The 19791-nt window shown below is 44.0% G+C and overlaps 1 protein-coding gene across 2 annotated transcripts in view; it reads left to right on the top strand.

Moving 5' to 3' along the window:
• Window positions 1–10505, top strand: part of gstcd (glutathione S-transferase, C-terminal domain containing) — a 58947-nt gene extending 48442 nt beyond the window's left edge. For both annotated transcript variants that reach the window (XM_064926621.1, XM_064926620.1), the window contains 2 exons: window positions 8236–8305; window positions 9449–10505. In XM_064926621.1, coding sequence (XP_064782693.1) covers window positions 8236–8305; window positions 9449–9618 — 240 coding nt within the window. In that variant the 3' untranslated portion in view covers window positions 9619–10505. The remainder of the gene's footprint in view (window positions 1–8235; window positions 8306–9448) is intronic.
• Window positions 10506–19791: the final 9286 nt, after the last annotated feature.

The raw sequence follows: 19791 nt of genomic DNA, 5'->3' as shown, positions 1-19791 counted from the left end.
GCTCTACCAACGAAGCCACACAGGAGGACAGATGCATCCTTACTTCACTCCCTTTCTTGGAGTCATCAATATTTGGAAGTAAAAGCAAGGCCCTATGTCAGATCAGTAATTACTTCAAGGAAGACAGGATGCCTTTTCAGAGTATCAGAACAGGGCCTAAGTCTTATCACTTGACACTGACAGTGCACTGAACTGGTAGGAGATGATGACATCATAATATCTTAATGATGTATGACAGGGTTCCCCAACTGGCGGGCCCGCATCCCGAATTTGGCCGGCATTTGATTTTATTTGGCCCCCAAGTTTTCTGAATAATAAAAAATATATACTTTTTGGGGGGCGGGACTTAAAACTTTAAAAACAACAGTAAATCAGCTCCAAGTGATTTTTAATTTTGGAAATCTGTTCCAAATTGTTCCCACACATATTAGAGAGACATTCACTATATATACAAAAGTATTAGGACACCCCTTCAAATTAGGGGATTCGGCGATTTCAGCCACACAAACATTGGCCTTACTGAGGAGCTCACCGTTATAGGTTTGTCAAATTTCTGCCCTGCTAGAGTTGCCCTGGTCAACTGTAAGTGCTGTTATTATGAAGTGGAAACCTTTAGGAGCAACAGCGGCTCAGGCGTGAAGTGGTAGGCCACACAAGCTCACAGAACGGGACCGCCAAGTGCTGAAGCGCGTATTGCGTAAAAATCATCTGTCCTCAATACCGAGTTCCAAACTGCCTCTGGAAGCAACACTGGCACAATAACTGTTTGTCGGGAGCTTCATGAAATGGTTTTCCACGGCCAAGCAGCCGAGCACAAGCCTAAGATCACCATGCGCAATGCCAAGCGTCGGCTGAAGTGGTGTAATGCTCGCCGCCATCGGACTCTGAAGAAGTGGAAACATTCTCTGGACTGATGAATCACACTTCACCGTCTGGCAGTCCAACAGACTAATCTGGGTTTGGCAGGTGCCAGGAGAACGCTACCTGCCTCAATGAATAGTGCCAACTGTAAAGTTTGGTGGAGGAGGAATAATAGTCTGGGGATGTTTGTCATGGTTCGGGCCCTTTAGTTCCAATGAAGGGAAATCTTAACCCTACAGCATATAGTGACATTCTAGATGATTCTGTGCTTCCAACTTTGTGGCAACAGTTTGGGGAAGGCCCTTTCCTGTTTCAGCATGACAATGCCCCTTTGCACATAGTGAAGTCCATACAGAAATGGTTTGTTGAGATAGGTGTGGAAGAACTTGACTGGCCTGCACAAAGCCCCATCGAACACCTTTGAGATGAATTAGAGTTCAGACTGCGAGGCCTAATCGCCCAACATCAGTGCCCAACCTCACTAATGCTCTTGTGGCTAAATGGAAGCAAGTCCCTGCAGCAATATCTAGTGGAAAGTCTTCCCAGAATAGTTTGTATTTTTTATGTTTTAAATGTAATCTTTATTTAACTAGGCAAGTCAGTTAAGAACAAATTCTTATTTAAAATGTCAGCCTCCTGAGAACAGTGAGTTAACTGCCTTGTTCAGGCAGAACGACAGGTTTTTACCTTGTCAGCTCGGGGATTCCCAACGCTCTAACCACGAGGCTACCTGCGGAGGCTGTTATTACTTACTGACTTTATTGTTCCCGTGGGGAAATGTTGTTGCAGTGTCATGTACACGTTTAAAGTGGCGTTTAAATACAAAACAAAATTGCCAATACAACTTTCATAACAGTTACATACCAATAAAACATTAAAAAAACATGGGTACAGGGGGTGGCTTGGGTCTAAAATGATTTTGTGAGCCTTGTGCAGGGTCCTGACCTTAAAGATCTCATCCAGGCCTGTCTGTTTGACTCCAGGTACCTTGGGGAGCAGGGCCTGTCTGTTTGACTCCAGGTACCTTGGGGAGAGCCCTGACCTTAAAGATCTCATCCAGGCCTGTCTGTTTGACTCCAGGTACCTTGGGGAGAGCCCTGACCTTAAAGATCTCAACCAGGCCTGTCTGTTTGACTCCAGGTACCTTGGGGAGAGCCCTGACCTTAAAGATCTCATCCAGGCCTGTCTGTTTGACTCCAGGTACCTTGGGGAGAGCCCTGACCTTAAAGATCTCATCCAGGCCAGTCTGTTTGACTCCAGGTACCTTGGGGAGAGCCCTGACCTTAAAGATCTCATCCAGGCCTGTCTGTTTGACTCCAAGTACCTTGGGGGGCCCTGACCTTAAAGATCATCCAGGCCTGTCTGTTTGATCCAGGCCCCTGACCTTAAAGATCTCATCCAGGCCTGTTTGACTCCAAGTACCTTGGGGAGGGCCCTGACCTTAAAGATCTCATTCAGGCCTGTCTGTTTGACTCCAAGTACCTTGGGGAGGGCCCTGACCTTAAAGATCTCATCCAGGCCTGTCTGTTTGACTCCAAGTACCTTGGGGAGGGCCCTGACCTTAAAGATCTCATCCAGGCCTGTCTGTTTGACTCCAAGTACCTTACTTGCTGTGGTGATAATCCTTCTCAGCATATTTCTCTGGCTGACAGTGGCATTGCCAAACCAACAAACAATACAAGAAGTTAAAATACTCCCAATGAAAGATTTGTAAAAAAGAGTCAGTATAGTACAGTTTACATTAAAAGATCCCAGCTTTTTGAAAAAGTACAGTCTCTGTTGGCTCTTTTTGTAGATCAGGTCTGTACATTTACTCCACTGAAGCTTATTGTTCAAGAGGACACCCTGGTATTTGTATTCCTCTACAATCTCTATATTCTGACCTCTGATAGATGTTGCAGAGGAAGGTGTTGTACGCTTCCTGAAGTCTATGCACGTCTCTTTGGTCTTGTTGGTATTGAGAACCAAGTGTGATTCCTCACACCACTCTACAAAGTCATCTGGGACCGGGCCATGATGTTCCTCGTCATCATGCAACAGGCTGATCAAGGCAGTGTCATCAACAAACTTAACAAGGTGTCTGTCAGGATGGGAACTAGTACAACTATTAGTTATAGCAGCAAGGGGGGGGACCAAATTAAATGAATGCTTTTGGAATGAGATGTTGGACCAGCAGGTGTCCACATACTTTAGGCCATGTGCTGTATGTGATAATTAACAAATGTAAGCAAGGTTTTAAATTATTATGTTTTAGTCAAATATACACTACGTTTTAGTCAAATATGCACTACCATTCAAAAGTTTGGGATTACTTAGAAATGACCTTGTTTTTGAAAGAAAAGCACATTGTTTGTCCATTAAAATAACATTAAATTGTCGCCTCACAAGTCCTCAACTGGCAGCTATATTAAATAGTACTTGCAAAACACCAGTCTCATGTCAACAGTGAAGAGGCGACTCCGGGATGCTGGCCTTCTAGACAGAGTTGCAAAGAAAAATCCATATCTCAAACTGGCCAATAAAAATAAAAGATTAAGATGGGCAAAAGAACACAGACACTGGACAGAGGAACTCAGCATCCCGGAGTGGCCTCTTCACTGTTGACGTTGAGACTGGTGTTTTGCAAGTACTATTTGATGAAGTGATGCTCCAGAAACTTGTTTAGCATTTTAAAATGATAAACTTTGATTAGCTAACACAACGTGCCATTAGAACACAGGAGTGATGGTTGCTGATAATGGACCTCTATGCCTATGTAGATTTTCCATAACAAAATCAGCCATTTCCAGCTACAATAGTCATTTACAACATTACCATTGTCTACACTGTATTTCTGATCAATTTGATGTTATTTTAATGGACAAAAATGTTGCTTTTCTTTCAAAAACAAGGACATTTCTAAGTGACCCCAAACTTTTGAACGGTAGTGTATCTACTTGGGCTTCTTGCAGTACATTTTACAGTCTACAAATGATGTGTAATTATCTTCCGGCCCCCTGACCATCTACTCAAGAAAAAAAGAATCCCGCGACTGAATCTCGTCAATGATCCCTGATGTATGGCCTCTCACTGCTCTAATCAACGGAGGCCTGCTATAGGGCCTCGCCTTGACAAGTGGAACGTGGCAGTTGATGTGTCTGAAAACGGACTACTACCAGTATATTTTGGTAATGGTCTATTCTCTGCAGGAAATCCAAGGTCTTAACAGATTTGGTTTACAGATGAAAGAATCATTTTTCTCCCCATCTTAAAATACTGCTTGTGTATTTTGCACTGAATTTAGGGTATTTGGTGGTGGAAAGTCGTGTGTGTCATTTATCTCTTGTTTTTTCTGTCTGGTTTGAAAGAAACTTTGACAAAGAAACTTGGCACATAGTTGATCGCGTAATTGCAGCCTGGAAAGAGAAATCAATATTCCATTTTAAGCAACCGGATTCATTTTCCGGCAATTAACATACAAGTTCTCTCTCTCTCTAAACCTCCCTCTGTGCCGAATCATCACAATATGATTAACGATTCTATTCTATTTCATTTTCAACTAATTCCTTTAGTCAAATCAAATCACTTTTTATTAGTCAGAATGCTTACTTACAAGCCCCTAACCAACAATGCAGTTTAAAAAAAATACAGATAAGAAAAATAAATAAAAGTAGCAAGTAACTAAAGAGCAGCAGTAAAATAACAATAGTGAGACTATATACAGGGGGGTATCGGTACAGAGTTAATGTGCGGGGGCACTGGTTAGTTGAGGTAATATGTACATGTAGGTAGAGTTATTAAAGTGACTATGCATAGATGATAAAAGAGTGTAGCAGCGGTGTAAAAGAGGGGGGGAGGTCAATACAAATAGTCTGGCTAGCCATTTGATTAGGTGTTCAGGAGTCTTATGGCTTGGGAGTAGATGCTGTTTAGAAGCCCCTCGGACCTAGACTTGGCGCTCCGGTACCGCTTGCCGTGTGGTAATAGAGAGAACAGTCTATGACTAGGGTGACTGGAGTCTTTGACAATTTTTAGGGCCTTCTTCTGACACCACCTGGTATAGAAGTCCTGGATGGCAGGAAGCTTGGCCCCAATGATGTACTGGGCCGTACTCCACTACCCTCTGTAGTGCCTTGCGGTCGGAGGCCGAACAGTTGCCGTACCAGGCAGTGATGCAACCATGCTCTCAATGGTGCAGTTGTATAACTTTGAGGATCGGATGACCCCATGCCAAATATGTTCAGTCTCTTGAGGGAGAATAGGTTTTGATATGCCCTCTTCATGACTGTCTTGGTGTGCTTGGACCATGTTAGTTTGTTGGTGATGTGGACACCAAGGAACTTGAAGCTCGCAACCTGCTCCGCTGCAGCCATGTCGATGAGAATGGGGGCGTGCTCGGCCCTCTTTTTCCTTTAGTCCACAATCATCTCCTTTGTCTTGATCACTTTGAGGGAGAGGTTGTTGTCCTGGGAGAGGTTGTTGTCCTGGCACCACACGGCCAGGTCTCTGACCTCCCTATAGGCTGTCTCGTCATTGTCGGTGATCAGACCTACCACTGTTGTGTCATCGGCAAACTTAATGATGGTGTGGGAGTCGTGCCTGGCCGTGCAGTCATGTGTGAACAGGGAGTACAGGAGGCACCCCTGAGGGGCCCCTGTGTTGAGGATCAGCATGGCGGATGTGTTATTTACCCTTACCACCTGGGGGCAACCCGTCAGGAAGTCCATGATCCAGTTGCAGAGGGAGGTGTTTAGTCCCAGGGTCCTTAGCATATTGATGAACTTTGAGGGCACTGTGGTGTTGAACGCTGAGCTGTAGTCAATGAATAGCATTCTCACATAGGTGTTCCTTTTGTCCATGTCGGAAAGGGCAGTGTGGAGTGCAATAGAGATGGCATCATCTGTTGATCTTTTGGAGCGGTATGCAAATGCAAATTGGAGTGGGTCCAGGGTTTCTGGAATAATGGTGTTGATGTGAGCCATGATCAGCCTTTCGAAGCACTGTAACATGGTTACAGACGTGAGTGCTACGGATCGGTAGTCATTTAAGCAGATTACCATAGTGTTCTTGGGCACAGGCACGTTGGTGGTCTTCTTAAAACATGTTGGTATTACAGACTCGTGCAGGGAGAGGTTGAAAATGTCAGTGAAGACACTTGCCAGTTGGTCAGCACATGATCTGAGTTGGTCAGCGCATGATGGGGCGGCAGCGTAGCCTAGTGGTTAGAGCGTTGGACTAGTAACCGGAAGGTTGTGAGTTCAAACCCCCGAGCTGACAAGGTACAAATCTGTCGTTCTGCCCCTGAACAGGCAGTTAACCCACTGTTCCCAGGCCGTCATTGAAAATAAGAATGTGTTCTTAACTGACTTGCCTGGTTAAATAAAGGTAAAATAAAATAAAAATCTCAGTACACGTCCTGGTAACCCGTCTGGCCATGTGAATGTTAACCAGTTTATAGGTCTTACTCACATCGGCTGCGGAGAGCGTGATCACACAGTCTTCCAGAACAGCTGGTGCTCTCATGCATGTTTCAGTGCTATTTGCCTCGAAGCGAGCATAGAAGTAGTTTAGCTCCTCTGGTAGGCTTGTGTCACTGGCAGCACTTGGCTTTGCTTCCCTTTGTAGTCTGTAATGGTTTGTAAGCCCTGCCACATCCGACGAGCGTTAGAGCCGGTGTTGCATGATTCAATCTTAGTCCTGTATTGAAGCTTTGCCTGTTTGATGGTTCGTTTTAAGGCATAGCGGGATTTCTTATAAGCTTCCGGGTTGGAGTCCCGCTCCTTGAAAGCGGCAGCTCTAGCCTTTAACTCAGTGCGGATGTTGCCTGTAATCCATGGCTTCTGGTTGGTCACAGTGTATGTACGGTCACGGTGGGGACGATGTCATCGATGCACTTATTGATGAAGCCAACGACTGATGTAGTGTAATCCTCAATGCCATCGGAGGAATCCCGGAACACATTCCAGTCTGTGCTAGCAAAACAGTCCTGTAGCTTAGCATCTGCTTACTCTGACCACTTTTTTATTGATCTGGTGCTTCCTTTAGTGTTTTGCTCCTCGTCTTAGCGAAGAGAGGCTGTATTATTGCGACTACGTTATTTCCACTCTAAAACCCAGATGAAGGCCAAAATGAAGATTTTTTTTTTTTAAATCAACTTCAGTTGTCCTCAGAGTTTCCACTTCACCTCACTCTAAAACCTTAGCCGCCACCACAGCCACTGGCCTAACAGAAACCAATATGGCGTTTCACTGCTACTGTAACACAGTGAACCAACCAATCACAGTCTCGGGTGTGCACTCCGTCCCCCTGAGCTAGTTGAACACACTGACAGCGGAGCGCCATGACAGATAGCACTCTGCGGCTGTAATACAACACTAATGATGTGAGGTATTGGTGCTTGGTGCTGAGTCAGAGTGGTTGAACCTTGGCTAGGACGGTACTGTCCTGATCCTTCCACAGTGAAGAATGGAATCACTTAGAGGATAACTAGTGTCCTCCTGGGGTTGGGGGTTGTAGAAAAAGAGGTGTAGAAGATGACTAGATGGTGGATAAAGAAAGACATGAGAAGATGCCTACTGTTCCCTGGGTTTTGGTGTTTTTACCTTCTGGGGAAGAAAAAGGAGGAAGTGGTAAGAGCAGGAAGGAGACTCATCCTCCCAGAGGTCAGAGATGTGGCTCTAATGATGTACAGTATGGCTTTATACAGAGACTTTCAGGAAAACCTGGAACGAACATTGTGGTTGGTTGAAGTCTGTGTAAATAAAACATTGAATAATTATGCCATTTAGCAGATGCTTTTTTCCAAAGCAACTTAGTCGTGTGCATATATTGGTGTGTCAGCTGATGAGTTTTAGCTGTAGCTGTGAGTTTGAGTTAACATTCTCTCTCTCTGTGCTCTCCCTCCACCTCTCTCTCTGTGCTCTCCCTCCACCTCTCTCTCTGTGCTCTCCCTCCACCTCTCTCTCTGTGCTATCCCTCCACCTCTCTCTCTGTGCTCTCCCTCCACCTCTCTCTCTGTGCTCTCCCTCCACCTCTCTCTCTGTGCTCTCCCTCCACCTCTCTCTCTGTGCTCTCCCTCCACCTCTCTCTCTGTGCTCTCCCTCCACCTCTCTCTCTGTGCTCTCCCTCCACCTCTCTGTGTTCTCTCCCTCCACCTCTCTCTGTGCTCTTCCTCCACCTCTCTCTCTGTGCTCTCCCTCCACCTTTCTCTCTGTGCTCTCCCTCCCTCCATCTCTCTCTCTGTGCTCTCCCTCCATCTTGCTCTCTCTGTGCTCTCCCTCCACCGCTCTCTCTGCTCTCCCTCCATCTCTGTGCTCTCCCTCCATCTTGCTCTCTGTGCTCTCCCTCCACCGCTCTCTCTGCTCCCCCTCCATCTCTGTGCTCTCCTCCATTTAGGAGCACATGATCCTCTGCCGCTTCGCAGACCAGACAGCTGTCCAGCTGCCTTCAGAACGACGCTTAATAGGTGACACACTGTCACTCACACACACACACATTGTGATTGACCCCCAAATAAATGAGCACCTTTTAACACAAACAGGCCACATTTTTTCCATAATGGTGCTTGCTTTCCTCTCTGTATCGTGTTTAACACAAACAGGCCACTAATGTCATTTTTTTCCATAATGGTGCCGATTCATGTTGACTGCAAAGTCAAAGGGGATATTATTGTATATCTCCATCAAACTGATACTCCCGTCAGTACCTGGGTCCATATTTAAAAAGTGCCTCTGAGTAGGCTTGCTGATCTAGGATCAGGGCCCCCTTTCCATAGAATCTTATTCATCTTGATTTTAAAGGCAAAACATATCCTATACCAGCACATTCAATACTTGTGAATAATTAGTGAAGGTACTCCCCGTTGTGTTTTCACTTTGAACCGCCCTCGTATGTTCCCTACCTGACACTTCCTGTCATGGAATATTCCGCTGGCGGGGTGCTTCCGCCACCATGACACCCCTTCCTCTCCTCAACTCACACTTACCGTCTTTGATCTTATTCCTTATTCCCCGAGCCTGTCAGATCTGAGCGTCGGTCCATCTGAGACTCTTGAGTGCTGTAGACGCGTTTGTTGTCTGTCTGGGTCTGCTTCAGAGCCACTGAGCAGCGTAATGTGGTTAGTGGGCTTTTGCCTTTAAAGCAAGCTTTGATAGGAGAGTGCCAGTGGAAGTTGATCCCAAAGTACTAATCGGCAAGAAGAGAGTCGTTGGTACTGAAGAGGCCGGTCTAGGAAGCGTCTGCAGTAGAATGTTGAGAATGAGGGTTAAATAAGGAAAGATGAACAGATCCTGGTGGAATGTCTTCATCTCTTATTCCGCCTCAGTAAACTGAATGAAAGGCTGCTACTGTACAGAAGAGGCCTCAGGGTGTTATCCACAAAGGACTCAACGTTGTTTATCCGTAGTAATATGAAGGCAAATTCTTAGAATGATTAGAACAAAGACAATTCTACTGTGAGACGGGGGACCTTCTGTCAGTTGTTGTAGCTATGTACTGTGTCTCTGCACTGCAATTCACCTCTTAGTTGCCAGTGTGTGGAATATAAAGGAACTCCATTATTGTTCAATCAGGGACATCATCACTGTGCTCTTTGACCCCTCTCCTCCAGGTAAACAGTGCATGGGCCTGGTGGACCTGGACCGCTCCTGGGCAGCAGAGACTCATGGGTACTCTGTCAGGGTGATGACCATGGAGCCAGACAGCTGCTCCCCCAAGAACAACATGCTGGTGGGTGTGGCTGGAGGCGGGGCTGGAGGGGACATCTATGCCACACAGTAAACCAGAGGCATGTTCAGTTGGCACCCAAAGGAAGGTTGAAAAACAAAAGGAACTACCTCGACTTATCCAATAAGAAGACAGATTTACGTTTGTTGTTGCAAAATGGTTTGCTACGGTTTGCCCTAATGATCACGACCCAGGGTTGTGTTCAGTCGGGAGAAAACGTCTTAAAACCAAGTGAATCAGGGAGAAAGGACTTGTAAGAAGAACATAGAACAGGACCCAACATACAGTCAGTTTCAAACTGAGAATACAGCATACAGAATACAAACAAAAGGCATCAGTCGCTGGACCAAGATACTAAGTAAAATCAATCATCTCGGAGGAGTTGAGGCATTTGTCTTGAGATCAGAGAAAAATGAATCACCCTGTTTCAATTGATGATGATGATATTTGACCTACAATCAAGAAAAAGCCCTTTAGACCCTTTTCCCTAATGATGATCTGGGGCAGGTGTCCAAGTGTTTCGTTCTCTTGGAATGGTTTTCTGGGTATTGGAACTGAGCAATGTCTTTATTTTATCCCTTAAATGAGTTTTAATGAGCGGGCAATTATGTGGATATTGAATTAATACACACACTGGAACTTGAGTATATTCCAAAAGTCTTGTACAATGTTTATTTTGAACCATTTACTTTGCTCTATTACTTCATCCACATCAGGGCTCGCAACTGTTGATTTGATATACATTTAGGTCACTGCATTATGTAGCTAGATTGACAGTTTAGTTCAGTTTCAAAAGTGTGTTGACTCATAAAGCCTGCTTCTTACCATTTCGATTTTTTGCCAAAATTGTGGCCATTCTTGTCTGCCCCAACAGGATTTACATGAAGTAAAATGAATGTTCCTACCTCAAATAGGGGGAAAATAAATGGATCATATTTCCACATGCCGTTTTTTTGCTAATTGTATGAATAGTGATTCTGTAATGGTGCTCGGCTGTCTCCCGTCTCCTCCTAACCAATAATCAGGTATTGCAAGAAGAAAAACCAAAGAAAACCTGCTCAAAAAATCCATCTGTCCTGCTTAGTTTTTAAATGATTCATTCTAATCTGGAGGCCGTCCATGTGAGACATTCAATGCTTTTCTTTGTTCTATTTCATTTTGTATATAAAGGTTCAGAATTTGATCAAAGTCAGCATAACTCTCAAACAGGGCTCATGCAGCATTTACCATGATTCCTCAAGGATGGTTTTGCCTTGTGCTGAGTGCCAGTGAAAAAAGGCCGTATTTTGCATATCCTAATACATCAACAGCATCTATGAATATTTCATGAAGGCTTGGCTGTTGGAAAGGTCAGCGTGCTGGATGGAGTACACTCTGTTGCTTCTAGAGACTAGTAGAGGGAGAAACCACAAAAACCATTTGTTGTAATGATATATTATATATACACTCCCTAAAGCTGTTTATTCTCGCAGTTGGTAGTTTATATGTGATGTCCATGCCAGAGGAGCTGTTGAATGACGGGCTCATTGTAACAACTGAAATGGCATATATGGAACGGAGTCAAACGTGGTTTCCATATGTTTGATAACGTTCAATTTATTCCATTCCAACCATTACAATGAGCCCGTCCTCCTATAGCTCATCCCACCATCCTCCTCTGGTCCACGCACCGTATTTGTTGCGCCCGGGGCCTACGCCTTACAGAATTCCTTGGAAGGGCTTGAGATGAGAACATGGAGGTACTAGAATGGAATCTCACCCAGCCTCATTGTTCCACTAAGGGTTCTGACACTTCCAAGGCGTCCAATCTTCAGCTCCTCATCTGCATTCCGCAAGCAGAGTCAATCTATCCCGGGGTGAACGGCTAGAGACACTGCTCTCATCCAGGGGGATGGGGATTATTTCAAAGGGAAACGGCGCCTTCCCCTAACTGCTGCCCGACCTTCAGCGCCTGCAGCTCTGCCCAAGTGTGCATGACGGAAATGCATATAGGCAGCAAGAGAGAGTAGGGGGGAATGGCCAGGCTAATCGTGCATTAGGGAAGAATACTGAAGTGCCGAGCAGGTAGAGGCAACCGGCCTTAGCCAACTACGCTCATAAGGGAATGGAGAGTGTTGGCTGTCGGCTGTGTGTACGTGCGTTCATTTGCTCAGAGAGAGTGGTTTGGCTGGTGTGTGTGTGTGTGTGTGTGTGTGTGTGTGTGTGTGTGTGTGTGTGTGTGTGTGTGTGTGTGTGTGTGTGTGTGTGTGTGTGTGTGTGCGTGCGTGCGTGCATTTGCTCAGAGAGAGTGGTTTGGCTGGTGTGTATCGTGTGTGTGTGTGTACGTGCGTGCGTGCATTTGCTCAGAGAGAGTGGTTTGGCTGATGTGTGTGTGTGTGTAAAGGTAAAAGCAAAGCTTGAGCTTATTTCGCAGTTAATGAGCCTGCTGGGAGGATTTTGTTCCCGTTTCCAATCTATTTGTTTGTGGCCCTCTCTGCTTGGTGTAGGAGGGATGTATATTAATCATCATAGATCATTGTGTTCTAGTACAGCAGAGGTCCTGCCACCCTGGGGTTCGTTCAGGATCATTAAAGTCCTGTAGGCGTTTTAAAAACGTTCCACACCGTTCAACATAACCGACAAGGTTGAGTAATTGGTTGCGGAAACGCTCTGTTTAAATTAGAAGTTAGAACTAAGTGGTCTTTTAGCAGTTTATTTTATTAACCACTGATTATTAACCCTTTCGATTATAAACGTTCCCCTATTTCATTACACCCCATAATGTTTATGATAGAGAGTGGAACAGTTTATGGCTCCATATTTGGTCTGTTGATGTGAATTTCCCCCTATGACAAATACCAGGGCTTTATTTACGGTGTCCTTGGTTCTATTATTTGGCCTTGCTGGGCTGGCAGGCGTGTAGAGACTGAGGAAGAGGCAGGCACTGATATACAAGCTCCTGTTAAAATGGGCATGGAAGTAGTTCCAGTCCAACCATGGAAACACAGCTGCGGTTGTTTTTTAGAGGCTTTTATCTTTAGAGGAAGAAACTCTAAAGTAACAAGTCCATATATTGTATTCTATGGAATGTAGGCCAGCACCAGTAATTAACCTATCTAGGTGTGAGTTGTTGCTTTTTGAATAGAGACCAAACAAATCAGAATTTCTAGTGATTTACTTCATTGAAAGGGACCAATTGGGTTCAATGTAACCAGACTACACACTATTTTTTTGTGGAGTTTATTCAGGGAGGCCTAGTGCCTCAGTGTCTTCCTGTATGCTAGAGCAAGGCAGAAGATTCATGACCTACTCAGGGACTGGGGCAATAGAGGGCCAATTCCACCATGTATCAAAAATATCTACGACAAATAGAGGTAGTCTGAAATCATTTTAAAACCTTCATGTCTTGGAAAGTTTGGATGCGGACGGTGATATGTGTTAGTGATCTCCTGCTGAATGGAGCTGCACCTTTTCTACTATCAGTACGAGGTTCTTTTCTCATTGTAACATTTTATTTACTGATATGCCTTCTGGAAAAACAGACGCTACCAGTGACTGCATCACTGCTCAGAAGACGAGACAACTCTTCAATGAGAAACTGACAGATGAGTGTTCTCTCAAAGAGCGACAGTGGAACTTCAGCAGATTTAAAACCTGAACCACTCCCTCAACTAAAGAGCCAAATGCAGAGGGAAGCTTTACAGACATGTAAACAAGTGTATGTGGGAGAGAGTGGAGGACTAGTAATCAATGTGGAAATAGCAAGCTGATTGCATCACTTTTTATATATTGCATACACCCATCAAATCCTCTCAGATCTCCAAAAGGGCATATGGTCTACACCCCTCAAACTCAACTCTGGAACTCGAAGCCATTTCCACTGCCTGTTTTCATTGTTCCCCTTAATCAGGGACTGATTTAGACCTGGAACACCAGGTGGGTGGAGTTCATTATCAGGTAGAACAGAAAAGCAGCAGGGTCCAGACCTTGTAGGAGAGAGTGGAGTATCCCTGGTCTAGACTCTAGGGGTTGTTTTGGTATTGGGCCATATTATCCACTAACTGGACCCTATGGTTGAACCATCCACACAGACTCTCTGGGTTTGAATGACATGAACCATTTGTTTTGGTTACATGTTCAACAATGTTTATTTGAATAACAGATCAAGTTATTACAACAGCTGACGGTACTTTCGATCTGGGTCATAGTCAAGAGATGTTCTGCAATGATATTGTAGCGAACGGCAGGGCATGGAAGAGAATCCAGGCCGCTGGCGTGAAAGGAAGTCACCCTACGCATTGTGCCAATAGGTTTAACCCACTTTGTGGGAATTGTAACATGTCTCATAAAGCGATTTTACCTTCCCCAATCGTTGGGGCGGGGAAGCGGACCTGCGTCGCTGGTGTGAAAGGCAAACACCCTACACATTGCACCAATAGGGAAAATCCACTTTGTGGGAATTGTTATGTGGCTGAAAAAGCAAGGATCATTACAACATTGATATTGGATCAAAATGATGGTCTATTTCAAATAAAATTGCTTGGTAAAACATGTTCTCCTCCTCTCTAAATAATTTAAAACAGCTGCCTAGGCTATAATTCAACTAACAAGCAACCGTGATGATATGAAAAACAGTGGAGCAGCACCTGTGACTACAAATGACAGTGGGATACGTAGACTTTGTTTAAACGGGCAGCCCAATTCTGCTCTTTTGCCCAATTATTGTCGAAACCTCTGATCTAGATCCAAAAATGTACCATGGTGCTACAATGGTACTTCCATGTATACCATGGTATAGTTTGAATCATGGAAATGTACCATGTTTTTAGCCTTGAAATATGATGGTACCACCAAGCACCTAAATAATCCCATGGTATTTCATCATGTAGACAATGGATAATGGAAATACCATGGATTTAACCTGCATTATACATTCTACCATGGTAACGCACAACCATAATAGTACCATTGTGTTTTTTTCATTGTACTACTATGGTACATTTTTGTAAGCGGTAATTGGTCAAAAGATACAGAAATCCTCCCAAGAAACATACTGCAGATTGTTGAAAAAAGATGCATATGTATGTGATTATATGGACATGATTAACACCATGAAAAGAATGGACAATATTGATCGGGAGATGCTTATGGCTCATTTGATGTTGAATCACTCTATACAAGCATCCCCCACCAGGCAGGCCTAGAAGCCATGGAAGCTCTGGCACACTGTCTTAGTCAACGACCCAGTGGCACACTGTCTTAGTCGACGACCCAGTGGTACACTGTCTTAGTCGATGACCCAGTGGTACACTGTCTTAGTCGACGACCCAGTGGTACACTGTCTTAGTCGACGACCCAGTGGCACACTGTCTTAGTCGACGACCCAGTGGCACACTGTCTTAGTCGACCACTGTCTTAGTGGTGGCACACTGTCTTAGTCGACGACCCAGTGGCACACTGTCTTAGTCGACGACCCAGTGGCACACTGTCTTAGTCGACGACCCAGTGGCACACTGTCTTAGTCGACGACCCAGTGGCACACTGCCTTAGTCGACGACCCAGTGGCACACTGCCTTAGTCGACGACCCAGTGGCACACTGTCTTAGTCGACGACCCAGTGGTACACTCCCTAGCACTAACTGTATTGTTGAACTTGCTGAGATTATTCTGACTGAACTTTTTCATGTTTGAAAATGAAATGTTCATTCAACAAAAGGGAACTGCTGTGGGTAGTAAAATGGCACCGAACTATGCCCATCTGTATGTGGGGTTGTTTGAGAATTATTGTTATTTTCAGCCCTGACAGTCCATTCTTGGGCCAAATCAAGCTCTGGAAATGCTTCATTGATGACACATCTCTTCTATTCCAGGGCACAGCAGAGGAACTTCATCAATTCCACTCCTTCATTAATACAAACAGTGAGCATCTGAAATTCACTCTCACCTTTCATGCAGATGTAACACGTTTTCTGGACATTTTGACAAAGGGGGAGGGGGTGGCTTTAGCACGGACCTATACAGGAAGCCGACGGACAGGAATTCCCTGTTACGCGGAAACAGCTTCCACCCTACACCCCTGAAAAAGAGTCTCCTATCAGCCAATACAGTCACATATGCAGGATCTGTAGTACACAGAGTGAATATGACAAGCGTACTGTCTGGATGAGCGCTTCAGACAACGGTGTTGCCCAGAGTTTTTGCTGCATGACGCACTGGACAGTTACAAAAATATGACCCAAGATGACAGCCTCACTTCCAAACCTCCCCACCCCGCCTGACCAACAAGTCCTTTGCTTTCTTCAATACTCCTCACTTGGCTAACAGTTTGACCACATAAACACTGGTACATCTTGAGCACTGACCAGACCTTTGTAGGTTATGGATATTCCACCGGTGCCAAGTAGCACCTTCCTAGACAATTTGCGGGATGGTAATTACAGATGTGGCCAATGTACCCACCCAACTTTACGAACAAATACACAACATTCAATCACCCCATCGCGGGCAAGTGTTATACCCCTGAAAGGGGGAAATATAGAAATAAATCACACAGAGATGTACCTTTGGTTTCAAGTCACTTGAGTGTTTTCTTATAAAACCATTTACATACACTACTGCTCAAACATTGTAGAACACATACTCATTTTTTTTTTTTTTTTTTACTATTTTCTACATTGTAGAATAATAGTGATGAGATCAAAACTATGAAATAACACAAATGGAATCATGTGGTAACCAAAAAACTGCTAAACAAATGTAAATGTATTTTATATCTGAGATTCTTCAAATGACAGCTTTGCACACTCTTGGCATTTTCTCAACCAGTTTCACCTGGAATGCTTTTCCAACAGTCTTGAAGAAGTTCCCACATATGCTGAGCACTTGTTGGCTGCTTTTCCTTCACTCTGCGGTCCGACTCATCCCAAACCATCTCAATTTGGTTGAGGTCAGGGGATTGTGGAGGCCAAATCATCTGATGCAGCACTCCATCACTCTCCTTCTTGGTAAAATAGCCCTTACACAGCCTGAAGGTGTGTTGGGTCATTGTCCTGTTGAAAAACAAGTTATAGTCCCTAGGGTTGCAAAGGGTCGAAAACTTTCCGGTAATTTTCAATGGGAAGTTGAGCCCGGGAATTTGGGGAATTTTGCTTAAATTCAAAAAAGTTAGCTTATAACAGTGAACCATTTTTGTGGGATACACATAAGGCAATTCCTGGTCTTGTGGCATATTTTGGTTAAACTATCCCCAATTCAATGGAGATGCAACCCTCTGCATGCACAGTGCATTCTTCCATCACATGTGCAGTGCATTCTTCCATTGCATGTACAGCTGATTCTCAAGACTTGCACACTAATGATGCATTTGAGTCCACAATACTACACTGTCTGAGCCAAGGACTACATGCTTTCTGGTAAGTTTTGATTACAGTACTGGATGGGGTGAATATATTTTATATGACATGTAAACAGTAGTCTACAGAAAAGTGTGTTTTAAATCAGTTCTAACTTGTTAACCATTTCTGCTAGTTAGTTTTTGCATTCTTGTGTGGGTTTTAGCTTGCTTGAGCCTGCTATCTGAGGAGTGTTAATTTACATGTTTCCATACATGTTTCATTTTAAAACATGTATCTTACAAATTAGTTGTTTTAAACTAACTGCTTAACTATTTATCTGTACAGGGAATTGTATAAAAAACATTTCTTCTAATTTTTACAGGAAAATGTCACGGGCACTATCTGATGCGTGGAGACATTTCACTGCAGCTAATGTAGAAGGAAAAGCTGTGCACATTTGGAAATAATGTGCCAAATCATACAGTTGAAGTCTGAGGTTTACATACACTTTAGCCAAATACATTTCAACTCAGTTTCACAATTCCTGACATTTAATCCTAGTAAAATTCCCTGTCTTAGGTCAGTTAGGATCACCACTTTATTTTACGAATGTCAGAATAATAGTAGAGTGATTTATTTCAGCTTTTATTTCTTTCATCACATTCCCAGTGGGTCAAAAGTTTACTCACACTCAGTTAGTATTTGGTAGCATTGCCTTTAAATTGTTTAACTTGGGTCAAACGTTTCGGGTAGCCTTCCACAAGCTTCCCACCATAAGTTGGGTGAATTTTGGCCCATTCTCCCTGACAGAGCTGGTGTAACTGAGTCAGGTTTGTAGGCCTCCTTGCTCACACACGCTTTTTCAGTTCTGCCCACAAATGTTCTATAGGATTGAGGTCAGGGCTTTGTGATGGCCACTCCAATACCTTGACTTTGTTAAGGCTTCCTTAAGCCATTTTGCCACAACTTCAGAAGTATGCTTGGGGTCATTGTCCATTTAGAAGACCCATTTGTGACCAAGCTTGAACTTCCTGACTGATGTCTTGAGATGTTGCTTCAATATATTGCTATTTTCCTTCCTCATGAGTCCATCTATTTTTGAAGTGCACCGGTCCCTCCTGCAGCAAAGCACCCCCACAACATGATGCTGCCACCCCCGTGCTTCACGGTTGGGATGGTGTTCTTCAGCTTCCCTCTTTTTCCAAACAGATCAATGGCCATTGTGGCCAAACAGTTCTATTTTTGTTTCATCAGACCAGAGGACATTAGTCCAAAAAGTACGATCTTTGTCCCTATGTGGAGTTGCAAACCGTAGTTTAGCATTTTTAATGGTGGTTTTGGAGCAGTTGCTTTTTCCTTGCAGGTTTTGTCAATATAGGACTCGTTTTACTGTGGCTATAGATACTTTTGTACCTGTTTCCTCCGGCATCTTCACAAGATCCTTTGCTGTTCTGGGATTGATTTGCACTTTTCGCACCAAAGTACGTTCATCTCTAGGAGACAGAACGCGTCTCCTTCCTGAGCGGTATGACGGCTGCGTGATCCCATGGTGTTTATACTTGCGTACTATTGTTTGTACAGATTAACATGGTACCTTCAGGCATTTGGAAATTGCTCCCAAGGATGAACCAGACTTGTGGAGGTCTACAATTTTTTCAGAGGTCTTGGCTGATTTCTTTTGATTTTCCCATGATGTCAAGCAAAGAGGCCCTGAGTTTTTTACATTTATTTTTACCTTCATTTAACTAGACAAGTCAGTTAATAAGAACAAATTCTTATTTTCAATGACAGCCAATGACAGTGGGATAACTGCCTGTTCAGGGGCAGAACGACAGATTTGTACCTTGTCAGCTCGGGTATCACTACCGTGTCTCGCCACCTTGGCCTGGATGAGGACAAGGTTCTTGGTAGTCTGGCAAAATACACTTCCAAGCAAGGGCTTTGGGATGGAGATGCAATATTGTAGTCGTGCCAACATATCTCATCAGCCACCTGGTGGAAGGGAATTTGTGGATCTGAGGCTCTTTCCCCTGTTGCCTCCATCATCCTCCAAATCCCACTAACATAGGCCGCCTCAGAGCGCAACTGGTCCTTGTTTGGGAACGCACACACCAAAGCATGCAACAGGTTGACCAATACAACGAGCCATCCTGAACAAGGGCGGCAGGGTAGCCTAGTGGTTAGAGTGTTGGACTAGTAACCGGAAGGTTGCAAGTTCAAACCCCCGCACTGACAAGGCACAAATCTGTCGTTCTGCCCCTGAACAGGCAGTTAACCCACTGTTCCTAGGCCGTCATTGAAAATAAGAATTTGTTCTTAACTGACTTGCCTAGTTAAATAAAGGTAAATCAAAAGGTTGGAAAGTGACAGTGAAGATGAGGACTCAGAATTTGATGTTCAAGAGTTGGACATTGAGGAGGTCCAGGGAGAAGACATGGAAGCCTGAGAGGAAGACAACCAAAGCTTTAGTTTCTATACTCATTTTACAGATGTATGTTGAAAATGTTTTTGGGAGATGCGATGGATCATTGGGGATCATTCATTCTTCCCTTTTGTTGTTTAGTGAAATCATGCCATGTGAACAGTCAACTCATTTAATTAAAGTTAAAATTGTAACTAAATTATTATTATTTTGTTCTATTGGAAGGATTTAATCATTTGCAAGTATGTCTACTTATAATAAGCTAAAATGTTTGTTTCTGTCTCCATATGATATGGTAAACATCCAATGCAAAAAAGCATCTACATTTAAATGTTATTAATATTAATTTGCATATATTCCCGTTAATTTCCATATTCCTGTTAATTTCCTACGGAAAGTCTCCACCTCTGAATAATCCCCAAAATGTGCAATCCTAAAAGTCTCACTAAGCCCAAACCTGATGGGGTGGCGTATTGCTGCAGTATGCTGTGG

This window comes from Oncorhynchus masou, chromosome 20 (assembly GCF_036934945.1).
Source record: "Oncorhynchus masou masou isolate Uvic2021 chromosome 20, UVic_Omas_1.1, whole genome shotgun sequence".
Taxonomy (NCBI): domain Eukaryota; kingdom Metazoa; phylum Chordata; class Actinopteri; order Salmoniformes; family Salmonidae; genus Oncorhynchus; species Oncorhynchus masou.
This window is presented reverse-complemented; position numbering and strand designations above follow the sequence as displayed.